Source organism: Somniosus microcephalus, chromosome 13, assembly GCF_052327205.1.
Source record: "Somniosus microcephalus isolate GS21.2 chromosome 13, FLI_Smic_1.0, whole genome shotgun sequence".
NCBI classification, from domain to species: domain Eukaryota; kingdom Metazoa; phylum Chordata; class Chondrichthyes; order Squaliformes; family Somniosidae; genus Somniosus; species Somniosus microcephalus.
Window position 1 is genome coordinate 181,312,005 of NC_140999.1, and position 23,551 is coordinate 181,335,555.

At 46.2% G+C, this 23,551-nt stretch overlaps 1 protein-coding gene across 4 annotated transcripts in view; it reads right to left on the reverse strand.

Annotated features, from left to right (window-relative positions):
- Positions 1–10,077: 10,077 nt before the first annotated feature.
- Positions 10,078–23,551, reverse strand: part of zhx3b (zinc fingers and homeoboxes 3b) — an 83,393-nt gene continuing 69,919 nt past the window's right edge. For all 4 annotated transcript variants that reach the window (XM_086005720.1, XM_086005721.1, XM_086005718.1 and 1 more), the window contains one exon: positions 10,078–16,412. In XM_086005720.1, the coding sequence (XP_085861846.1) occupies positions 16,402–16,412 (11 nt within the window). In that variant the 3' untranslated portion in view covers positions 10,078–16,401. The remainder of the gene's footprint in view (positions 16,413–23,551) is intronic.

The window sequence follows — 23,551 nt, forward strand, 5'->3', positions numbered from 1 at the left end:
TCCGAGACCCTCTTCGGGAGATTGAGGATCCATTTGTTCTACCTCGATGTGGAGCATAACCACCAGCACAGACCAGTTGGGCCGAATGACCTGTTTCTGTGCTGTAATGTCTATATAAGAGGAAGAGGAGTGAGGGGTTTGAAAATGAGCACAAGGACCTTGCCGATTCGCTAAAACCCAAGACCAATAATCACCGTCCTAGATTAACATAGAAATGACAACAGAGAACAAGCTGGGCCAAACAGTCCTTGTTGGTGTTTGTCCTCCACACGAGCAGTAAGTCCTAATCCCGTGTCCCCGGCCCCTTCCTATATCTCTTTATTCTCCCATTCCTTCAACCATTTAACCTAATTCTTAAATGTCGACATGGTCTCTGCTCCGATCACTAGCTCTGGCAGTGCATTCCGCAAACCTCTGTGTAAAAAAAAAAAAAAAGTTCCTCCTGCTCTCTGTCCTAAATCTGTTGCATTTAATCGTATATCTGTGTCTCCTGGGGGTTGGGAACCTGAGCAGGTAGACAGAGGAAAGGGAAACAAGGATAAAAGCAAAAGATAGGAAGGAGAAAAACAAAAGTGGCAGTCAGAGAAATCAACGGTTTAAATCAAACATGGCCACAGTAAATAATAATTCTAATAGGTCTAAGAGTGTTAAAAAAACAAGCCTGAAGGCTTTGGCCTAGAAATTCAGTGGCCTGCGCCACCAGTTTGCGTCCAAAGAGGGCTTTTGCGCCACTGGCCACACCTACCGCGATATTTAGCGGGGCGCTAATGGCGGCGTTAGCCTGTAGCGCTGCGCCGCCACCGATGACGTCATCGGTGTGCGCAGTGCCCCGCTATCGCCCCGCTGTCCATATTTGGTCGCGGCCGCCTCCTCCGCGCCGGCCGCCAACAGCGACCGGTACACAGGGGCCTACCTGTGGCGGTAGTTAAGGTGGAGGTGCGGCCGGCCGCTTTTTCGGCGGCTGCCTGCCCGCACCTCCGTCCCCGGCCTCCTACACCCCCTCCCCTCCCCCCCCCCCCCCCGCGGCATTGCCGGCTGTTTCCCGAGAGCCCGGCACTTCTTGGTGCCGGGCTCATTTGCCGGCACTCGCGAGCGGGGATCGCGCTGTTGCAGGCACCTCCCCCTTAACAGTGGGAGGAAGGCCTGCAGTACCGCAGCCTGCCGTGCCGCAGCGGGTGGCGCTGCGGCACTTTGCGCGCCGATATTCAGTTTCAGCGCCCCAAGCGGGGCGCCGAAACCCTTGTTTAGCGGCCGGCTTCCACTTGGGGCGCTGAAACTGAATATCCCGATGGCGCAAGTGGCTCCGCGCGCAGCGGTAATTCCGGCGCCCAGGCGAGCTGGGCGCTCCTAACTGAATTTTTAGCCCTTTGTGTCTTAATGCGAGGAGCATTTGTAATAAGGTGGATGAATTGGCTGCGCAAATAGAGGTAAACGAATACGATTTGGTTGGGATTACGGAAACGTGGCTCAAGGATGGCCAAGACTGGGAACTCAACATCCAGGGGTATTCGATATTCAGGAAAGATAGGCAAAAAGGAAAGGGAGGTGGGGTAGCATTACTGGTTAAAGAAGGGATTAACACAATTGTAATGAAGGATATTAGCTCTGATGATGTGGAATCTGTATGGGTAGAATTGAGAAATACTAAGGGGAAAAAAACGTTAGTGGGAGTGGTATATAGACCTCCAAACAGTAAGGCGGAGGTTGGGGGTGGCATTAAAAGGGAAATTAAAGAAGCGTGCAATAAGGGCACAGCAGTCATCATGGGTGACTTTAATCTACATATAGATTGGGCCAACCAAATTAGTAACAATACTGTGGAGGAGGAATTCCTGGAGTGTTTACGGGATGGTTTCCTGGACCAATATGTCGAGGAACCAACCAGAGATCAGGCCATCTTAGACTGGGTATTATGTAACGAGAAAGGATTAATTAGCAATCTTGTTGTACGAGGCCCCTTGGGTCGGAGCGATCATAATATGATCGAATTCTTCATTAAGATGGAGAATGAAGTAGTTGACTCAGAGACTAGGGTCCTCAATTTAAATAAAGGAAAGTACGATGGTCTGAGGAGCGAGTTGGGTAGGATTGATTGGGGAATGGCACTCAAAGGGTTGACGGTGGATAGGCAATGACAAACATTCAAAGGCCGAATGGATGAGCTACAGAATTTGTTCATCCCAGTTTGGCATAAAAATAAAACAAAAAAGGTGACTCAACCGTGGTTAACAAGGGAAATTAGGGATAGCATAAGATCCAAGGAGAGGACATATAAATTGGCCAGAAAAAGCAATAATCCTGAGGATTGGGAGCAGTTTAGGATTCAACAAAGGAGGACAAAGGGATTAATTAAGAAAGGGAAAATAGAATATGAGAGTAAGCTGGCAAGGAACATAAAAACTGACTGTAAAAGCTTTTATAGATATGTGAAGAGAAAAAGATTGGTGAAGTCAAGCATAGGTCCCTTGCAGTCAGAATCAGGGGAATTTATAATGGGGAACAAAGAAATGGCAGACCAACTAAATACATATTTTGGTTCTGTCTTCACAAAGGAGGACACAAATAACCCCCCAGAGATGCCGGGGAACATAGGGTCTGATGAAAGGGTGGAACTGAAAGAAATCAGTATTTGTAGGGAAATGGTGTTAGGAAAATTGATGGGACTGAAGGTCGATAAATCCCCAGGGCCTGATAATCTACATCCCAGGGTACTTAAGGAAGTGGCCCTAGAAATAGTAGATGCATTGCTGGTCATCTTTCAGAACTCGATAGACTCTGGAACAGTACCCATGGATTGGAGGGTAGCTAATGTTACCCCACTATTCAAAAAAGGTGGTAGAGAAAAAGCAGGGAATTATAGACCGGTAAGCCTGACATCGGTAGTGGGGAAAATGCTAGAGTCCATTATAAAAGATGTAATAGCAGAGCACTTGGAAAGCAGTGACAGGATCGGACAAAGTCAACATGGATTTACAAAAGGTGAATCATGCTTGACTAATCTACTGGAATTTTTTGAGGATGTAACTGGTAAAATAGATAAGGGAGAACCAGTGGATGTGGTGTATTTGGACTTTCAGAAGGCTTTCGATAAGGTCCCACATAAGAGATTAGCGTGCAAACTTAAGGCACATGGGATTGGGGGCAAGGTATTGACTTGGATAGGGAACTGGTTGGCGGACAGAAAGCAAAGAGTTGGAATAAACAGGTCGTTTTCCGAGTGGCAGGCAGTGACTAGTGGGGTACCGCAAGGATCCTAGGACCCCAGCTGTTCACAATATATATTAATGATCTGGACGAGGGAATTGGATGTAATATCTCCAAATTTGCAGACGACACAAAGCTGGGTGGGAGGGTATGCTGTGAGGAGGATGTCGTGAAACTCCAGTACGATTTGGACAGGTTGGGTGATTGGGCAGAAACATGGCAAATGCACTATAATGTGGATAAATGTGAGGTTATCCACTTTGGTGGCAAAAACAGGAAGGCAGATTATTATTTGAATGGCAATAGATTGGGAGAAGGGGAAGTGCAAAGAGACCTGGGTGTTCTTGTGCACCAGTCGCTGAAGGTAAGCATGCAGGTGCAGTAGGCAGTTAAGAAGGCAAATGGTATGTTGGCCTTCGTAGCAAGAGGGTTCGAGTACAGGAACAACGATGTCTTGCTACAGTTGTACAGGGCCTTGGTGAGACCGCACCTTGAGTATTGTGTGCAGTTTTGGTCGCCTTACCTGAGGAAGGACGTTCTTGCCATGGAAGGAGTGCAGCAAAGATTCACCAGGCTGATACCTGGGATGGCAGGAATGACGTATGAGGAGAGATTGTGTCGATTGGGCTTATACTCACTGGAGTTTAGAAGATTGAGAGGGGATCTCATCGAAACCTATAAAATTCTGTCAGGCCTGGACAGACTAGATGCAGGAAGGATGTTTCTGATGGCCGGGGAGTCCAGAACCAGGGGTCATAGTCTAAGGATAAGGGGTAAGCCATTTAGGACTGAAATGAGGAATTTCTTCACCCAGAGAGTGGTGAACCTATGGAATTCTCTGCCACAGAGGGTGGTGGAGGTCAGTTCATTAAATATATTCAAGAAAGCGTTGGATATATTTCTTAAGGCTAAAGGGATCAAGGGATATGGGGAGAAGGCAGGGACAGGGTACTGAATTTGGATGATCAGCCATGATCTCATTGAATGGCGGAGCAGGCTCGAAGGGCCGAATGGCCTACTCCTGCTCCTATCTGCTATGTTTCTATGTTCCTCGTTCTAGACCCCCCACCCCCCGACCACTGTTTTCATCCCCTCTGTCCAATCCCTTCACAATTTTTGAACACCTCTATCAAATCAACCCGTCATCTCCCCTGTTCGCCACAGATGTTGAATGAACTACCGAGTGTTTCCAGCCTTTTCTTGTGTTCGTTTTCAGCTTTCCAGAACCCGCAGATTTTGTTTTTTTTTGTTGCTTTTGGTATGGAAATCAAATTAGATTCATAAGAAGGCTCCAAACAGTTCCGTAATTTTATTAAGTAGGACATATGATTTGCTGTTTCTCTAGTCTGGTATTTTCACTGCCTGCAGCTGTTTTTATGGTACTGGGTAGAAATGTTTAAGAGTTGCTGCAAAATGTCACACCATGCCATATCATTTGCTCTAGAAACAACAATCTGGAGAAGTGTGAGGTAATGCATTTGGGGAGAGCTAACAAGGCAAGGGAATACACAAGAAACGGTAGGACACTGAGAAGTGCAAAGGATCAGAGGGACCTTGGAGTGCATGTCCACAGATCCCTGAAGGTAGCAGGGCAGATAGATAAGGTGGTTAAGGCGGCATACGGGATACTTGCCTTTATTAGCCGAGGCATAGAATATAAGAGCAAGGAGGTTATGCTAGAACTGTATAAAACACTAGTTAGGCCACAACTAGAATACGGCGTGCAGTTCTGGTCACCACATTACAGGAAGGATGTGATTGCACTAGAGGGGTTGCAGAGGAGATTTACGAGGATGTTGCCTGGGTTGGAGAATTTTAGCGATGAGGAAAGATTGAATAGGCTGGGGTTGTTTTCTTTGGAACAGAGGAGGCTGAGGGGAGACCTGATTGAGGTGTATAAAATTATGAGGGGCCGAGATACAGTGGATAGGAAGGACCTATTTCCCTTAGCAGAGGGGTCAATAACCAGGGGGCATAGATTTAAAGTAATTGGTCGGAGGTTTAGAGAGGATTTGAGGAGAAATGTTTTCACCCAGAGGGTGGCGGAGGGTCTGGAACTCACTGCCTGAAAGGGTGATAGAGGCAGAAACCCTCATCACATTTAAAAAGTACTTGGATATGCACTTGAAGTGCCGTAACCTGCAGGGCTACGGACCAAGTGCTGGAAAGTGGGATTAGGCTGGACAGCTCTTTGTCAGCCGGCACGGACAAGATGGGCTGAATGGCCTCCTGTGCTGTAAACTTCTCTGATTCTATGAATGTAAAAGACTAGGAATTGGACCCTCCACTCAATCTCCCGACACTCCAGTCTGTAGACTGCCTGGTTAGCAATCACTTTGCTAAAATCCGCACTTCAAATTGTCACCAATGCTTCCTCACTGCGTATGGGCGCCTTGGTGTTGTGGTAAATAACATTACCACTGACGGTTTAAACAAAAATCCTATATTGGATTTGTAACTGTTACACGTTCTATGAAACACAGCTGGATTTTTCTCTGCTGAACTAGGGCACTATGATTTATCGATGTCCCTGGCAGTAGGAGGGGTGGGGAAAGAAAAAAAAAATATCGGCCAGGGTTCATTTGGCTGTTTACTGATTCCAGCTGGAATGAGGACAAGAATGGGCTCGTCTGTGATGCCACCACAGTTCAATAGCCTGCAACCGCTCACTGTCTAGGCTCGCAGTTGAAGAATAGTCACTTGGATGAGGTATCAGAGGGATGTGGGTACCTGTGGAACCCAACCCAAGCAAGGGCTGGATGCCTTCAAGAAAGGAGGAGGGGGAGGGAAATGAAAGCAGGCTGGAATTTAATCTGTTAGTTCCGCTAATGATCATAAATGGCGCTGCGCACGTGATTCAAATGCTCTTCATTAAACGACAGTGGTGTAGCATATGTCCCTAGTATTCATGAGCCTCAAGTATCTTTAACTTTGTACTGTTTCTTTTTATTTTGTGATTCTTGTCGTCTGCTTGCACTTGGAATGCAAGGTCTGCACGCAGATTATCAGCGCTCTGTGCAAATGCGTGTGATGGAAATGTGGGAGGAAATGCAAAACGCTGCAATTACAAAGCAAGCAGCAAGTATTCCACCGCGTAAGCATTGCCAGACAGCTGCTATTCCCCAGTGCGGGCTCGCCGTCCTTTCATCCGAGCCATATAGCTGTGTGCTGGCGTTTCTTCCCGGCTTTCCTCCCAGTGTCCTCTCTCATTTCCATGTAAGTGCTTTCAGATGTTGGCACAGAGCTGCACATTGTGCAGTAGGCCCCAGCCAGGCTGCGAACACAAACTGGTGGGTTTCGAGAAGGAGCGCGTTGGAAAACAGGAGAGGATGGGAACCGGGGCCTGGTAGGGGTGGGGAGGGGAGAGGGGGATCAGAAGAGAGAGAGAGAGAGAGAGAGAAACTTGGCAGAGAAAAAGAATTTCAAGAGCGAGCAGAAAGGAAATAACACAACCCCTCAGAGTGTTGCTTCTGGTATTTGTTAAACCAAACTGAGGAGGCCTCCTTCATTCCGACTCAGCATCCCTTTCTAAGCCTGTTGGCATGACTCTTAAAAATGAACACATCAGCCACGCACATCATTTTCAACAGAAATAATGCAACGTTTTTCTATGTTCTACTTCCTTCAACTTGAAAGTACTTTTAAAGATTACAATTGAAAATTGCAGACTTCAAAATTCAGTAAACACCCAAAAAGAAAAGACTTGCATTTCTATAGCGCCTTTCACCACTCAGGATGTCCCAAAGCGCTTTACAGCCAATGGAGTACTTTTTAAAGTCTAGTCACTGTTGTAATCACAGAATCACAGAAACCCCACAGTGCAGATAGAGGCCATTTCGGCCCATCGAGCCTGCACTGACACATATCCCACCCGATCCCCGTAACCCCTACACCAACACATATCCCACCCTATCCCTGTAACCCCACGTATTTAATCCCCCTAACACTAAGGGTCAATTTATCATAGCCAATCAACCTAACCCGCACATTTTTGGTGGGAAACGCAGCAGCCAATTTGCGCACGGCAAGCTCCCACAAACAGCAATGTGATAATGAGCAGATAATCTGTTTTTAGTGATGTTGATTGAGGGATAAGTAGTGGCCAAGACACCAGGAATAACTTTTCTTCAAAATAGTGCCATGGGAATCTTTTACGTCCACCCGAGAGGGTTTAACGTCTCATCCAAAAGTCACCCCTCAGTCCTGCAGTGGAGCTTCAGCCTAGACTTTGTGCTCAAGCCTCTTAAACCGCCAAACTGGTTCTCTGGGAGGGAGAACGAGAGAATCCCTTTTGGCATGTGACAGACTGGTCAGATGTATAATTAGTAATTTATGCAATGACTGCACGTTTATTTTCTTCCCTTCCTCACCGGCCTCTCGCAGCATGTTACTAGTGTGTTTGACAGCCAACCAGAGCACAGTTGTACTTATAGGCTTGGCTCAGGTGATGCAAACACATCTCAGCAGTGTGGCAAGCGGTACGTGGAGTGACGCGCAGCCTGGTCAGCTCGAATTCACCGCTATTCAGCAAGAAATCAGCACTCTGGTCACTGAGTGTATGGATACCGTACTATGCATGCAGGGCGATTCACAACACGAAGAAAATTATTTTCGCGGCATCAGAAATGTTGTCTAAATGGAACAGTCACCAGATCCTTCAGTGTTTGGCACTGAATGATCCAGGTCAACCTACACGATGGTATAGTCGAGGGTCGGCAGGTTTGATTCCTTTAGATGTAGTCCATTCGTTGATTGAAGTCAAGAGTCGACATCCCCTGGCTAATGAGCAAATGGGATAAACAACTGTCTCTTTATGAAATCTTGCAGCTATCAATCTCCGATTTAAAATTGAACAATTGGCCCAGCATCAATTGCGGTTTGCGGAAGAGAGTTCCAAACTTCTACCACCCTTCTGTGTGTAGAAGTGTTCCCTAATTTCACTCCTGAAAGGCCCACCTCTAACTTTTAGACTATGCGCCCCTAGTCCTAGAATCTCCAACCAGCGGAAATAGTTTCTCTCTCTACCCTATCAGTTCCCCTTAATATACTGAAAGTTTCAATCAGATCACCCCATAACCTTCTAAATTCTAGGGAATACAACCCTAACTTGCGTAATGGGGTTTGTGTAATTCTGGCCTCTGCACATCCCCGATTTTCATCGCCGGCCGTGCCTTCAGCAGCCCTAAGCTCTGGAACCCCCCTCCCTAAACCTCTCCTCCTTTAAGACGTTCTTCAAAACCTACCTCTTTGGCCAAGCTTTTGGTCGCCTGTCCCAATATCTCCTTGCGTGTCTCGGTGTCAAGTTTTATTTGAATAATCGCTCCTGTGAAGCACCTTGGGACGTTTTACTACAGCAAAGGCGCTATATAAAATGCAAGGTGGTGTTGTTGACTTGTGGTGGGCTTGTTCAGCCTGCCTCAGGTCCTGCGCTGGTTATGGATTGGAAAGGAGCACTGGGACCTACTCCACTTGTCACTCCAGTTTTCCTGTTTGGCAAATTGCCGGCAGGTAGAATTCCAATACATATGTTTGTTCTTGGGATGTGGGTGACACTGGCAAGACTGCATTTATTGCTCAGGTGGTGATGGGGCAGCCTGCTCGAAGCAATCGTATTAGAAACATAGAAAAATAGGAGCAGGAGTAGGACATTCGGCCCATCAAGCCTGCTCCGACATTCAATGAGATCATGGCTGATCTTCTATCTCAATACCATATTCCCGCTCTCTCCCCATACCCCTTAATGCCTTTTGAGTCTAGAAATCTATCTATCTCCTTCTTAAATATATTCAGTGACTTGGCCTCCACAGTGTTCTGTGCTAGAGAATTCCACAGGTTCACCACCCTCTGAGTGAAGAAATTTCTCATCTCAGTCCTAAATGTCCTACCCCATATCCTGAGACTGTGACCCCTCGTTCTGGACCCCCCAGCCAGGGGAAACATCCTCCCTGCATCCAGTCTGTCTAGCCCTGTCAGAATTTTATACATTTCAATGGGATCCCCTCTTATTCTTCTAAACTCTAGTGAATACAGGCCTAGTCGACCCAATCTCTCCTCATACAACAGTCCTGCCATCCCAGGAATAAGTCTGGTGAACCTTTGCTGCACTCCCTCTATGGCAAGTGTATCCTTTTTTAGGTAAGGAGACCAAAACTGCACACAGTACTCCAGGTGTGGTCTCACCAAGGCCCTGTATAACTGTAATAAGACATCCTTGCTCCTGTACTCAAATCCTCTTGCAATGAAGGCCACCATACCATTTGCCTTCCTAACTGCTTGCTGCACCTGCATGTTTGCTTTCAGTGACTGGTGTACAAGGACACCCAGGTCCCTTTGTACATCAGCATTTCCCAATCTATCACCATTTAAATAATACTCTGCCTTTCTGTTTTTCCTACCGAAGTGGATAATTTCACATTTATCCACGTTATACTGCATCTGCCATGTATTTGCCCACTCACTCAACTTGTCTAAATTGCCTTGAAGCCTCTTCGCATCCTCTTCACAACTCACAGTCCCACCTAGTTTCGTGTCGTCAGCAAACTTGGAAATATTACATTTGGTTCCCTGATCCGTCATTACAAATGGAGTGGCTTACTAAGCCACTGCAGCAGGCAACCACAGAACGTGCCACTGCAGCCCTGTAGGCCAGAGAGAGTAGGAGTGGCGGTCACTGAGGTCGTGACCGGCGCTATACAAATGCAAGTCTTTTTCAAACGATCAACAAACTTCTGCTCAGAGGAGAATCAGTACATGCAAAATGGACGCTGGATGGGACACAGCTCTTTGTGGCCTCTCCCATGTGTTTGAATGCGCGGACAGGAAAATACAAAAACAAATGTAGCAATTCTTAAAAAAAAAAATTAAGAAATGCAGTCCAGGTTTATTTGAAAATTTTAATCAAATAATTTAGCATTCATTTTTTTCAATTTAGTAAATCAAAGTATACTAGTAATATAAAACACACTAACACAGCTTGTTTGGAGGATGCATTTTACAACTGAACGTCGATCAAGTCCATTAGAAGGATGGAGTCACTACTGACTGCTTTTGCTGGTTCCTACGTTTACGAGATTCAGCCTCAGCCCATCATCGCGGAGCAGGTCTAAGGCCTTGGACACGCGATTTGCTTTAGCAGCTTCTTGTTGGGGGGGGGGGGTGGAGGCAGGGGCAAATGTCAGCTTCATCCCAGGATTATTTTATTTAACTTTAATAATTTACTATGAAGAATCCAACTTACATCCCCAAAAGAGTGTTTTTTTTAAACAAAAGGAGGGCATAATACACGCCCTAGAAATTCTGTAAAGTAACTGTGTGCGAAGGGCTTGGACCTTAGGAAGTGCCACCATTTTTTTGTACATGTTTGATTTGTTTTTTTTTTTTCCCCTCTAAATTGAGAGATTGAAGCTTTAACTGGCCCAGGCTTACTCTTCCCTGGGGCAACGGATCTTGCCTCAACCTTCAGGAACAAGGAGCTGAACAAGCAGTACGTCTTAGGAACAATTAAAACTCAGCCTTGATGGAAAGTAAATTAACCAGAGGAAAAAAAATAAATCAACATTCATTCCATCTGGGTGTAGCGTTTCTTCTCGGGGAAGTGTGTCTGACATCATCGCACAGGATTTGCCTGTCTTTGCCACTGCCTAGTTTACACGGTAGGACCATCTCCTGGTGGCTGCTGTCTGCGGCCTCATACATGGTGAGCAAATGGACGGTCAGCTGCCAAACAGTTGGAAGGAGGGGTTAAAAGGCGAGGAAGAGGGGCTCGTCTTCTGACAACCACCGACCTTCCCCGAGTCTCCCTCACCAGGTTGAAGACTGAACAATGCAAAAAAATAAAACAGTGGTATCCACGGCAACGTAACTTTCAGGTCTGAACTCCTCTTAGTCCAGAAAATCTTTAAAAAGCTTCCATTTTGACACCAGCATGTGGATGATGAAAAGGATTCATTTGCAAGGGCACTCCGACATCACAGACATTTGGTATCAGAGAATGAATGACACAGTGTTCGTGCTGGCCCAAAGCTGCCCGTCAAGCACGACTGGAGCACACCCTCACTCGATGACACAACGCACAGACAGCAGGTAGAAGCTGGCAGGAGCCTCTCTCTGAATCACACAAGACAACTGCTCGGTTTATAAAAGGGAATGGCCAGACTATCAGTAACCGACTGCATCATGGAGCAGAGCAGGACGTGCAGGCCAACTCAAGGACTCAAAACAAAGAGAGAAATAAGACGTTTCACAGCTCCAACTCTTCCCCTTTCCCAATCCCTCTTCCACTAACCCCTTCCCCCCCCCCCCACCCCCAGTACAGGGGGCTGGTTGCTGCTGAAATATACTGTGTTGATCTGTAAATGAGTCAACATTTCTGGCCATCTCTTCTCCCTAGAAATTTCCACCTGTAATTCTTTTCCTTTTCCAGGAGGAGACGACTTCTGGTAGGATGCATATCCACAAATACCAATGTCCATCTGGTACCTCAATGGAGCGGCCACTTTTCAGCTGCCTAGACCCTAAGCTTTGGAATTCCCTGCCTAAATCTCTCCACCACTCTACCTCCTTAAAACCTACCTCTTTGACCAAACGTTTTGGTCACCTGTCCTAATATCTCTTTACGTAACTCGGTCTGATTACGCTCCTGTGAAGCGCTGTGAGACATTTTACTACATTAAAGGCGCTATATAAATGCAAGTTGTTGTTGTTGTTGTTGAGGCAGGTGTGCAGGTTATTCAAGCATGGAGGGCATCACAGTTGAACCCAATTCTTGCCTTATTCAACATCGGCATGTCCACACGTTCCAGCATGGGTACACTGGATGGCAACCAGGTGCAGCAAACCTTTCCTAGTCCAGGAACACCAAGGCCAATTGCAATGTGCAAGCATTTCCCCTCGCTGAGGTTACTTAACACAGCGTTGAATCAGGGACTAAACCTGGGACATTTTGGCATATGTGAGTATCTGTACTCACTAGGCTGTCGGGGGCGGGGGAAGCCCAGCCAAATTTCTATGGTTGCATGTTCAGTTTAGTACCATATTTTTTACTTCGATTCGTGCAGATGCTATAACACAGTGAGGGTAGGGAGGTGAAGCAGTGATAATTAGCCCATGCCCTTATTAACGGAGCAATGTATTTTTGCTCCTCAGCAGCGCAGGACAATCCAGCTCCTCACTGTTTGCTAACTTCTCTAAGTGTCAAATGCCTTACTGCTAAAAAATATTATATATATAATCCTGCATTTTTCTGGATTAGCTCCTCTCCTACATTACGTTCCATCAGCTCCTCTCAATTCCATTCCATATGATGGCGCAATAAGCAAAATGGCCACAGTCCACTTATATGCTTATAGAGTGTGTGTGTGGTTTTATGCTTTGTCGTGAATACAGTAGTGTGCATGGAATCTGGCGGGAGTGCACCGCTAATTATTTTCCAGTAATAGCGGGTGTAATGGCATCACCAAAGGATGGCAATTATCACGTTGTGCAAATGTGGCGGATGTGGTGGTCAGACTGTTGAAAAAATAACATCATTTTGGCCGGGGGGGGGGGGGATAAATGAAAATTGTTCCTTTGCAATTCCATTTATTTTATCGACAAATTAAATGCTAGAGCTTAATCCCAGGGTTCAATGGAGGTTCATAAATTTACGTGCGCCAATCACCTTAATTAGCCTCCAGCCTTGTAACTTATTCCCAGATATTGTTACCCTAAATATATTATGGAAGACTTTATTTTCCCCCTCTAAACTTACGTCCATGTCGTACTGCAATGTCTGTACCGGTGATCGTGCTTCCCTTCGGTTATTGAACCACTGTGCTGGAGTCACGCTCGCACTCTTTCACTAATCGCACACCACAACTGGCCAACTCAACTCATTCCTCGCGCGAGTCTCACCGCTGGTAGATGGGCAGTGTCGCTTTGAGATGCAGTGCCCTTTCTTGAACAAAACATGTTGCATTTTTTTAAATTGCCAATGCGCCCAAAATCTAGACCTAATGACTGTCGCACACCAAAAGCTGAAAGGGGCACTATTTACCTGGTTGTTATTTTATATTACCTACCCACCCCACCCCACCCCTCGTAGTTCAGTCTCAGCTTATAACGAGGTCTCACCATGGTTGCTTCTGAGTGCCTGGCCGGGTATTTTCAGCGTAAATTAAATGAGGCCAGAAGCCGCTGGGTCTTTTTCCTCGCCAATTTTCTCTCCTCCTGAAGCCATTGACTCGTCGCCCAAGTGGCCATTATGCGTGCGCGCACTTTTATTCCTACTTGGGATGTGGGTGTCGCTGGCATGGTCAGCAGTTATTGCCCATCCCTAGATGACCCGAGAAGGTGGTGGCAGCGGGTCTTGAAGCGAAGCAGCGTGATACAACGGAGTGGCTTGCTGGGCCACTTCAGAGGGCAGTTACGAGTCAACCACATTGGTGTGGGACTGGAGTCACATAGAGGCCAGACCGGGTAAGGATGGCAAGTTCCCCTCCCTGAATGACATTAGTGAACCAGTTGGGTTTTTACGACAATCTGACAGTTTCACGGTGCCTTTTACTGTTATCACTACACCACCCTCGTCAGACCGTTCAGACTGGGGGGGGGGGGGGGGGGGGGCGCAAGAGGAGAAGGAGCAGGACCGCAAACTCAATCCTCTCCTCACCTGAAATCTACAGTTCTGCACTTCCCAACAGGGGATCACTGAATAGCGTCCAGGAGGCGGAACACTGGTGTCTTTCCCTTCTTGAACCCTGGGCTTTAAGGCTAACTGTAGCAACTGAGATCAGCTGGGGTGAGGGAAACCTCAAACCTGTATGGCCGAGCTACCCAGTGGATCACCTCGCTGGGCCAGCTGCCTTCGAAGGGATTCTTCCTGTGTTAGGTAAAATTAGTCCTAAATTCAAAACTGCACAAAATTCAAACTTGGATTTGGGGTTCTAATAAAAAGGAGCTTTATTAGTGCTGTTGATGACAAAATCATGATTACTGTGATTCTATCAATAATATTGCCATCTTGAGATAACATTCTGAATGTGGGTTAGGTGAACTGCTAGTTCCTCTGAATGTATACGGGATGACATGATTAGTATGAGAACCGGCACAGACTCGATGGACCGAATGGCCTCCTTCTGTGCCGTTATGGCTCTATCACTATGACTCTATTGATCTATCACTTCAAATGGGAGCCAATACCAACTGGTTTAGGGGTACACCCTAGCAACTATGAAAAGAAGTATTAAAATAATGACTATAGCTTTAAATCAAACATTGTCACTGAACTTCACTGAGGTAGGAGAGAATTGTCTTTATCCAACATGATCACATAGCAACAGACAAAGGCAACTCCGCATGGAATTCTTCCAGCCTTACGATAAACCATTTGAAGAAGGACAACAGTTCCACAATTACCAATTGTCTGCAATGAAGAAAGGATCCAAAAGTGTAATGTTAAAAGGTTTTTTTTTTTGGAAAAGGTCAGGTAATGCCAACCAAAGAGATTATCTGCTGCATCTGCAACCAGTCACCACCATCTCTTTGGAAATCCAGGTTGGGCAATTGAGGGTTCACAGCACAAGGGGCCCTTTCCTTCAAGCACCCGTCTCCTCTCCGCCTTCTCCACAAACGTGTTCATAGTGTTGCATCAAGGTGGGGGCTACCTCTCGATCAAGTGTGTACCAAGGAATATACATTCGGCAGCCCAATCGTTAAAGGAAAAAAGGGCTAGCTGTCTCAATTAACTGGGCAAGATCGTTCTAGACATTAATCTCCTCAGTAATAATGTGACAGTCCAATAACCCAACAGGACTAGGCTGCAGCTCTGCTTGAATATCTACACACTTGCCTGTTTGTATTTCCATAACCCAACCCGCCTCACAGGTTCTTCATTTTCTTTCAAGTCTTCCCATAAGAACCTGCCTCAGGCAAAAAAAATTATACTTTTTTTGGTTTCTCATAGCGACGATGACCATTTTTTATATATATATATACACATACACACACACACACACACACACATATATATATATATAATTGTTTTAAATTAGTACAGTTCTCCCTGCATATCACTTCCTTGACTATTCCTATTCTGACAAGCACAGATCGAACCCCTCATTCATACCATTGAATGAATTGTGGACCTACCCTTGTTGCTTAAATACCAAATTCATAACTGGACACCCAACTGACCCCAGTTACACACAGTTCCCTCAATAAAAATTACTTTGCAACAAATGGTTTTCGCAAATGCCATTTTGGTTTAAACTGTCCCACGTAACCAGCGAGTGGGCACAAAGCTCTGGAAAAAAAATCAAATCGCTCTCAATGTTTTTAGTCTAATTATATTCGAGGGCTCTGCTTGCATCAACAGAAGGCATTTGAATCACAGTGGACCTATCCGCCTCGCTCCCCCTCCCCTTCCCGCACACCAACAAACCCCGCAAGACCGTTCTTTTCTTCGCAGCGGAAGGCATTGCACGCTTACTGGCGCGTGCTCTACTTCGCCGCACGGCCATTAACCACCACCGCTATCCTTAGATGGGAATGACTCCTTCGTCCATTTCTACCCATGTAAACAAATGTGCCTCCTGAAGCACAGATGGGAAAGTGGGAAGGGAGGGGAAAAAAATCACCAGGAAAAACTTGAAGTTAAATAGATCCAGGTCTCGCTCCCTGTACACACAGGGATTTATAAAACCTTTATACTGACGCGTTCCTCGGTGACGAGGAATGATGACCCAACAAGCATGCCTTGTGAAGGGTTGGCTCTGCTCCGAACATCAAACACCAGCATCACCACCACCTTTATCTCAATTTGGATTCACCCGATAAAAGACTCCATTTTTACAAACACGTCGAAGGCTCACTCTTTTTCTGTCCGGTTATTTACAAAGAAGCTTTGTGCCCCGACGTCAATTCCTCGACCGTGGCGCCTGCAGGGCACTTAAAAAAACCTCAGGTGGGCACCTCGTCCGTCCTGTGTCAGTTACATCACTGTCTATTTTCAGCAATGGTGCCATAACACACACACACGCACGCACACACACACACAAAACACGAGAGAGTTTGAACCACAGCAGCAGCCTCCCAGTGCAGCGTCCGATCAGTCTGAGCAGCAGCTGAAGGCAGCGGTAGGCCCAGAATAGTCGTCGACTTTCTTCAGCCAGAACTAAAACCACAGTTTCATTCCTTTTCTTTAAAGGCGCTCCTCTCCCATCACTCTGCTTCTGCAACAGCAAAGGGAAGAAATAAAAAAAGCATCGTAAGAGACCCCTGCACAAAGCGTGCGCGAATGCTGTCCGTCTGATCAGCAATGGAAAATGGGTTCAACGTCTACTGAGGACTGTCCAGGCCCAATAGACAAGTAGATCATCCAATCGGGTATTCACTAGAGTTTAGAAGAATGAGAGGGGATCTCACTGAAACATATAAAATTCTGACAGGGCTAGACAGACTGGATGCAGGGAGGATGTTTCCCCTGGCTGCGGGATCTAGAATGAGGGGTCACAGTCTCAGGATGCAGGGTAGGACATTTAGGACTGAGGTGAGGAGAAATTTCTTCATTCAGAGGGTGGTGAACCTGTGGAATTCTCTACCACAGAAGGCTGTAGAGGCCAAGTCACTGAATATATTTAAGAAGGAGATAGATAGATTTCTAGACACAAAAGGCATCAAGGGGTATGGGGAGAGCGCAGGAATATGGTATTGAGATAGAGGATCAGCCATGACCATATTGAATGGCGGAGCAGGCTCGAAGGGCCGAATCGCCGACTCCTGCTCTTATTTTTCTATGTTTCTATCGGGGTGTCAGCCAGTCACCACTTCAGCGCGTCAATGCAGGGTCAGTGACTTAACTTGTGTCATGCGGGATGATGGAAAAGGCACTATATTTGGCCTCAGCACCTGTAGGCTGTGTACCGGAGGGGGGGGGGGGGGAAATAATCCCTCGCTCCTGCTTATGATTGCCATCCAGTGACCCACAGATTGTCCTGGAGTCTCCAGGAATTAAGGGCTAGTCTCCCGACACTGCTACGAGCAACAGCCGAGAGAAAAATCATAGGGACATTTCAAAAAAAGTGTTTTTTTTCCCCCCAGTTTCTTTGAATATTTATTAGTTATAAAAATATTGGAAGATGGGATTAAAAAAAAGCCTGTTTGACTGATGAGACAAGCATCGTTCAATCGGGTAAATAAGACCTTGTTTGCTTTCCAATTAGCATGGGAAGGGGGAGTGTCGAGGATGGATGTGTTGGGCGACCAATTGCGGGAGCGTGGCGGGGGAGGAGGGGGGGCAGTTGGAGGCAGGAGGTCGTGTGATGAAACCTCCGCAAATACGGCCAACCCGAGTTAGCAACCCGATGTCAATGGCAAGGGGACTTGTTCGACAGAAAGCAGCCCGACTTGTTATCAATACGTTTCCAAATACAGAAAGAAAAATGACTGAATGGTAGCAACAAACCACTGGGGAGCTGACATCCCAGTCCTGGAGGTGTAGACCTGTTCCTCAGGCCCAACGCTCATTTACAGTTTCTATGTGGCACAGTGGGTAGCACTCTCACCTCATTCAGCAGTTTATGGGTTCATAGTTTCACTCCAGAGACCTGAGCACAAAAAACAAGGCTGACACTCCAGTGCAGGACCGAGGGAGGTGTCATCTTTCAGATGAGACATTAAACTGAGGCCCCGTCTGCTCTCTCAGGTGGATGTAAAAGATCCCATGGCACTATTTTGAAGAGGAGCAGGGGGTTATCCCTGGTGTACTGGCCAATATTTATCCCTCAATCAACATCACAAAAAACAGATTATCTGGTCATTATCATATTGCTGTTTGTGGGAGCTTGCTGTGCGCAAATTGGCTGCCGCATTTCTTACATTACAACAGTGACTGCACTTCAAAAGTGCTTCGTTGGCTGTAAAGTGCTTTGGGACATCCTGAGGTCGTGAAAGGCGCTATATAAATGCAAGTCTTTCTTTCATTTAAAGCCAGTAAATGCCCATTACTTATCTAGCCATGGACCTTGCTCAACTTCCGGTGTTTAGATGGGAAAGCCTAGTGATAGCACTGGGATTGCCACTCGCAGCTCAAGGGGCAAGTTCTGGTTCTTATCTGCACCATCAGGGGTAAAGGCTCTGGGCAGAGGTAACCTATTTCCCTAAACTGTGACCAAGAGGAAGGAGGAAAGAAATGAAACAGAGCTTCTCGTAGTTAGCTTTCACATTAGCAGAGCCCTTTGGGGTTGGTCTCTAGTCTGGTTGAGGCCTGAAGGAGGGGGTATTTCAGTACTTGCAAGCTCCATTGGGTGCAAGAGTCTTTTGGTACCTCATGCTAGTGGGCGTTCCTCATGTCTGAACCTCCTCTCAGAGGTGGGAGTGGGGCCAACCCATTGTCTAAGTCAGACATAGGCCAACCCAGAGCGCTCACATATGCACTTCCAACATGGGTCACTGGATGACAATCAAGAGCAGGAAACTAGGGATTATTTCCCCCCCGCCCCATACACAGCCTACAGATGCCGAGGCCAAATGCAGTGCCTTTTCCATCATGAAACAAAGTTAACTAGGCACCAATTGGGGACTGAACCGGAGAGTCTGCATGACTTAGGGCTGACATAATCAGTGTTCAGTGTTTATCGGCACTGCCACAAGGTTTATGGGGTTAAGCTAAGTTCCCATCGGTTTAAAACAAAGTTTCCACAGACACAGACTGTTGCATGGACAATTAGGGTTGCCAACAACGTTCCCTGTAAGCTGCACTTTGTTCTGCGCAGCCTGTTTCTTTTAATGCGTGGTCCCTTTAAATTTCTGCGCATGCACGGTATTTGCAATGTAAAAGCCGGTGAGCGGCACCTTTGAGATTACTGCGCGGCCGCACATGCGCACCTTAGCAGGAACACTGGTTGCCAATCCTCCAGGATTGCCCAGGATTGCCCTGGAGTCTGCAGGGATGAAAGGCTAATCTCTAGGACGCTGCTGTGCGCAACACCCGGGAGAAAAATCATCGGGACAATAAATAATTGTTTTTTTTTAAATAAATTCTTTGAACACTTTTGTTATTAGTTATAAAAAAAATAAGAAAAGGCTGCTTGATTGACAGTCAAAATCATCCAATCAGGTAATGAAGAGTGCGTTCGCTTTTCAATTGGCTTGGGAAGGCGGTGGCATGGACGTGTTGGGCGACTAATGGCGGGACAGGGCGGGGCGAGGAGGTCGTGTGATGACCCCTCCAGGAATATGTCCAACCAGGAATATGGCAACCCGATGGGACAATTCTCGTCACATTCGTGTTCAAGAGTGAACCTGCAGCATGAGAGCAAGTCTGCTCGTGAATGTTGGTAGGAACATTCAAAAAATGCAGGAGTTAAAAAGGTGCGCGTCATTTCTCGCAGCTCTGTGAAGAGGACGCGGTTCTGAGTGATCGTCTTTCACAAGCCCCGGTGAGGGGGAAAGCTTCTCTCAGCTCTGCTGCACAATGCAGTGCATCCACGTGTTTTCAACATTAAACAGAGATGACACGGGACTCACAATGCTGCCTGCAAGTAAAAATTATTTTTTAAAACATGCAATTATATATATATTTTTTAACAACATTAATTCAATGACAGCGATCTCGGGTTAGCACTTTATGGGTAGAGTTGCTATATCCATTTTTCTCCTCTGACTTTTTTTTCAGGGTAAGGCCCATCCCTTAGCTGGTGTTAGAAGGTGGTGGGCCTTCTTAAACAGCAATTGGTTTTTTTTACAACTAAAGTGGCTTGCTACTTCAAAGTCAACCACATAGTGGGGACTGAAGTCATGTTTAGACATGTGTTATTTTTATTATTCATTCTCGGGATGTGGGCGTCGCTGGCAAGGCCGGCATTTATTGCCCATCCCACCACTTGAGAAGGTGGTGGTGAGCCGCCTTCTTGAACCGCTGCAGTCCGTGTAGTGAAAGTGCTCCCAACAGTGCTGTTATGAAGGGAGTTCCAGGATTGTGACCCAGCGACAATGAAAGAAAGGCGATATGTGTCCAAGTCGGGATAGTGCGCGACTAGATGGGGAAATTAGAGGTGATGGTGTTCCCATGCACCTGCTGTCCTATTCCTACTGAAAGGGGGTGGCAGGATCCCTTACCTGAAGAACATCAATGAACCCAGATGGGTTTTTACAACAATACAGCAGCTTTCATGGCCATTTTTTTCTGGTGCCAGCCCACAAATACCATCAATTTTCGAGCTCAATTTCACAAGGTGCCATGGTAGAAGTTGAACTCTCAACCTCATCTTTCAGATGAGACGTTAAACTGAGGCCCCGTCTGCTCTCTCAGGTGGATGTAAAAGATCCCATGGCACTATTCCAAAGAAGAGCAGGGGAGTTATCCCCGGTGACCTGGCCAATATTTATCCCTCAACCAACATCACTAAAAAAAATTATCTGGTCATTATCACATTGCCGTTTGTGGGAGCTTGCTGTGCGCAAACTGGCTGCAGCGTTTCCTACATTACGTGACTACACTTCATAGAAACATAGAAGATAGGAGCAGAAGTAGGCCACTCGGCCCCTCGAGCCTGCTCCGCCATTTAATGAGATCATGGCTGATCATCCAAATTCAGTGCCCTGTCCCTGCTTTCTCCCCATATCCCTTGATCCCTTTAGCCTTAAGAAATATATCTAACTCCTTCTTGAATATATTTAATTAATGAATTGGCCTCAACTGTAAAAAGTACTTTATTAGCCGCAAAGCGCTTTGGGACGGCCGCTGGTCGTGAAAGGCGCTATAGAAATGCAAGTCTTGTTTTAAGTTGTTGGTCCAGTACCATGACCACTAACACCACCATACCCAGTGATGCATAGCATAACAGTGTATCAAAGTGAGAGAAAGCAAAAAACAAATGTTAATCGGAGATTTGGAGATGCCGAATCTCCTTGCAAGAAAGGGAATGGATTTCTTGGTGCAAGCTGGGAGTGGGATATCAGACACTGCACTCTGCCTAGCTGTGGGTTTTTATACAGAGGCTGTTGATTGTCTGCCCACTAAAAAGAGTCCCACAGAATGGAGAAAAGAGAATCACTATGAATTTGCTGATTGCCATCTTGGCCCTCTATACTAGCTAATAACTTGTGTAGAGAATTTTGAACAACTTGTTCATGAACAATTTATCATAACAAATTGTTCATAACAAATTGTTCATAACAAATTGTTATGAGCTGGAATGCATTGCCTGAAAGGATGGTGGAAGCAGATTAAATAGTAACTTTCAAAAATGGAAGTGGATATGTACTTAAAAAAGGAGAAATTTGCATGACTGCCAGGAAAGAGCAGGGGGGAAGTGGGACTAATTGGAGAGCTCTTTCAAAGATGGGCCGAATGGCCTCTTTCTGTGCTGTAAGATCCTATGTGTAGGATGGGGTCACCTAGCTGAGTTAAGGGGATTGGACATTCCACACATGTGACCCAATAATATATTTTGGGCTCACCATCTCCACTGCAGCACTGTATAGCCTGTGGCAGCTGAAGAATTTGAATCCAGTTAAAAAGTAAAGCCAAGCGTAGGTCCCTTGCAGTCAGAATCAGGGGAATTTATAATGGGGAACAAAGACATGGCATACCAATTAAATACATACTATGGTTCTGTCTTCACAAAGGAGGACACAAATAAACTCCCAGAGATGTCGGGGAACATAGGGTCTAGTGAGAGGGAGGAACTGAATGAAATCAGTATTTGTAGGGAAATGGTGTTAGGGAAATTGATGGCCGATAAATCCCCAGGGCCTGTTAATCTACATCCTAGGGTACTTAAGGAAGTGGCCCTAGAAATAGTAGATGCATTGCTGGTCATCTTCCAAAATTCTATACACTCTGGAACAGTTCCCATGGATTGGAGAGTAGCTAATGTAACCCCACTATTTAAAAAAGGTGGTAGAGAAAAAGCGGGGAATTATAGACCGGTAAGCCTGACATCGGTAGTGGGGAAAATGCTAGAGTCCATTATAAAAGATATAATAGCAGAGCACTTGGTAAACAGTGACAGGATCGGACAAAGTCAACATGGATTTACAAAAGGTAAATCATGCTTGACTAATCTACTGAAATTTTTTGAGGATGTAACTGGTAGAATGGATAAGGGAGAGCCAGTGGATGTGGTGTATTTGGACTTTCAGAAGGCTTTCGATAAGGTCCCGCATAAGAGACTAGCGTGCAAAGTTAAAGCACATGGGATTGGGGGTAAGGTACTGACTTGGATAGAAAACTGGTTGGCAGACCCCGGAAGCAAAGAGTTGGAATAAACGGGGCTTTTTCCGAGTGGAAGGCAGTGACTAGTGGGGTACCGCAGGGATCGGTGCTAGGACCCCAGTTATTCACAATATATATATGAATGATCTAGACGAGGGAACTAGATGTAATATCTCCAAGTTTGCAGACGACACAAAGCTGGGTGGGCGTGTCTGCTGTGAGGAGGATGCAGAGAAACTCCAGGATGATTTGGACAGGTTGTGTGATTGGGCAGAAGCATGGCAGATTCAGTATAATGTGGATAAATGCAAGGTTATCCACTTTGGTGGCAAAAGCAGGAAGGCAGATTATTATATGAACGGCAATAGATTGGGAAAAGGGGAAGTGCAAAGAGGCCTAGGTGTTCTTGTGCACCAGTCGCTGAAGGTAAGCATGCAGGTGCAGCAGGCGGTTAAGAAGGCAAATGGTATGTTGGCCTTCATAGCGAGAGGGTTCGAGTACAAGAACAAGGATGTCTTGCTGCAGTTGTACAGGGCCTTGGTGAGGCCACACCTTGAGTATTGTGTGCAGTTTTGGTCGCCTTATCTGAGGAAGGATGTTCTTGTCATGGAGGGAGTGCAGCGAAGATTCACCAGACTGATACCTGGGATGGCAGGAATGACGAATGAAGAGAGATTGGGTCGATTAGGCTTATATTCGCTAGAGTTCAGAAGAATGAGAGGGGATCTCATTGAAACTTATAAAATTCTAACAGGACTAGACAGACTAGATGCAGGAAGGCTGTTCCCGATGGCGGGGGAGTCCAGAACCAGGGGTCACAGTCTAAGGATAAGGGGTAAGCCATTTAGGACTGAGATGAGGAGGAATTTCTTCACCCAGAGAGTGGTGAACCTGTGGAATTCTCTACCACAGAAGACAGTTGAGGCCAATTCATTAAATATATTCAAGAAGGAGTTAGATATATTTCTTAAGGCTAAGGGGATCAAGGGATATGGGGAGAAAGCAGGGACAGGGTACTGAATTTGGATGATCAGCCATGATCGCATTGAATGGCGGAGCAGGCTTGAGGGGCTGAATGGCCTACTCCTGCTCCTATCTTCTATGTTTCTATGTTTCTAAAATAAAATCTGGAAATAAAAGCTGGTATCGGCA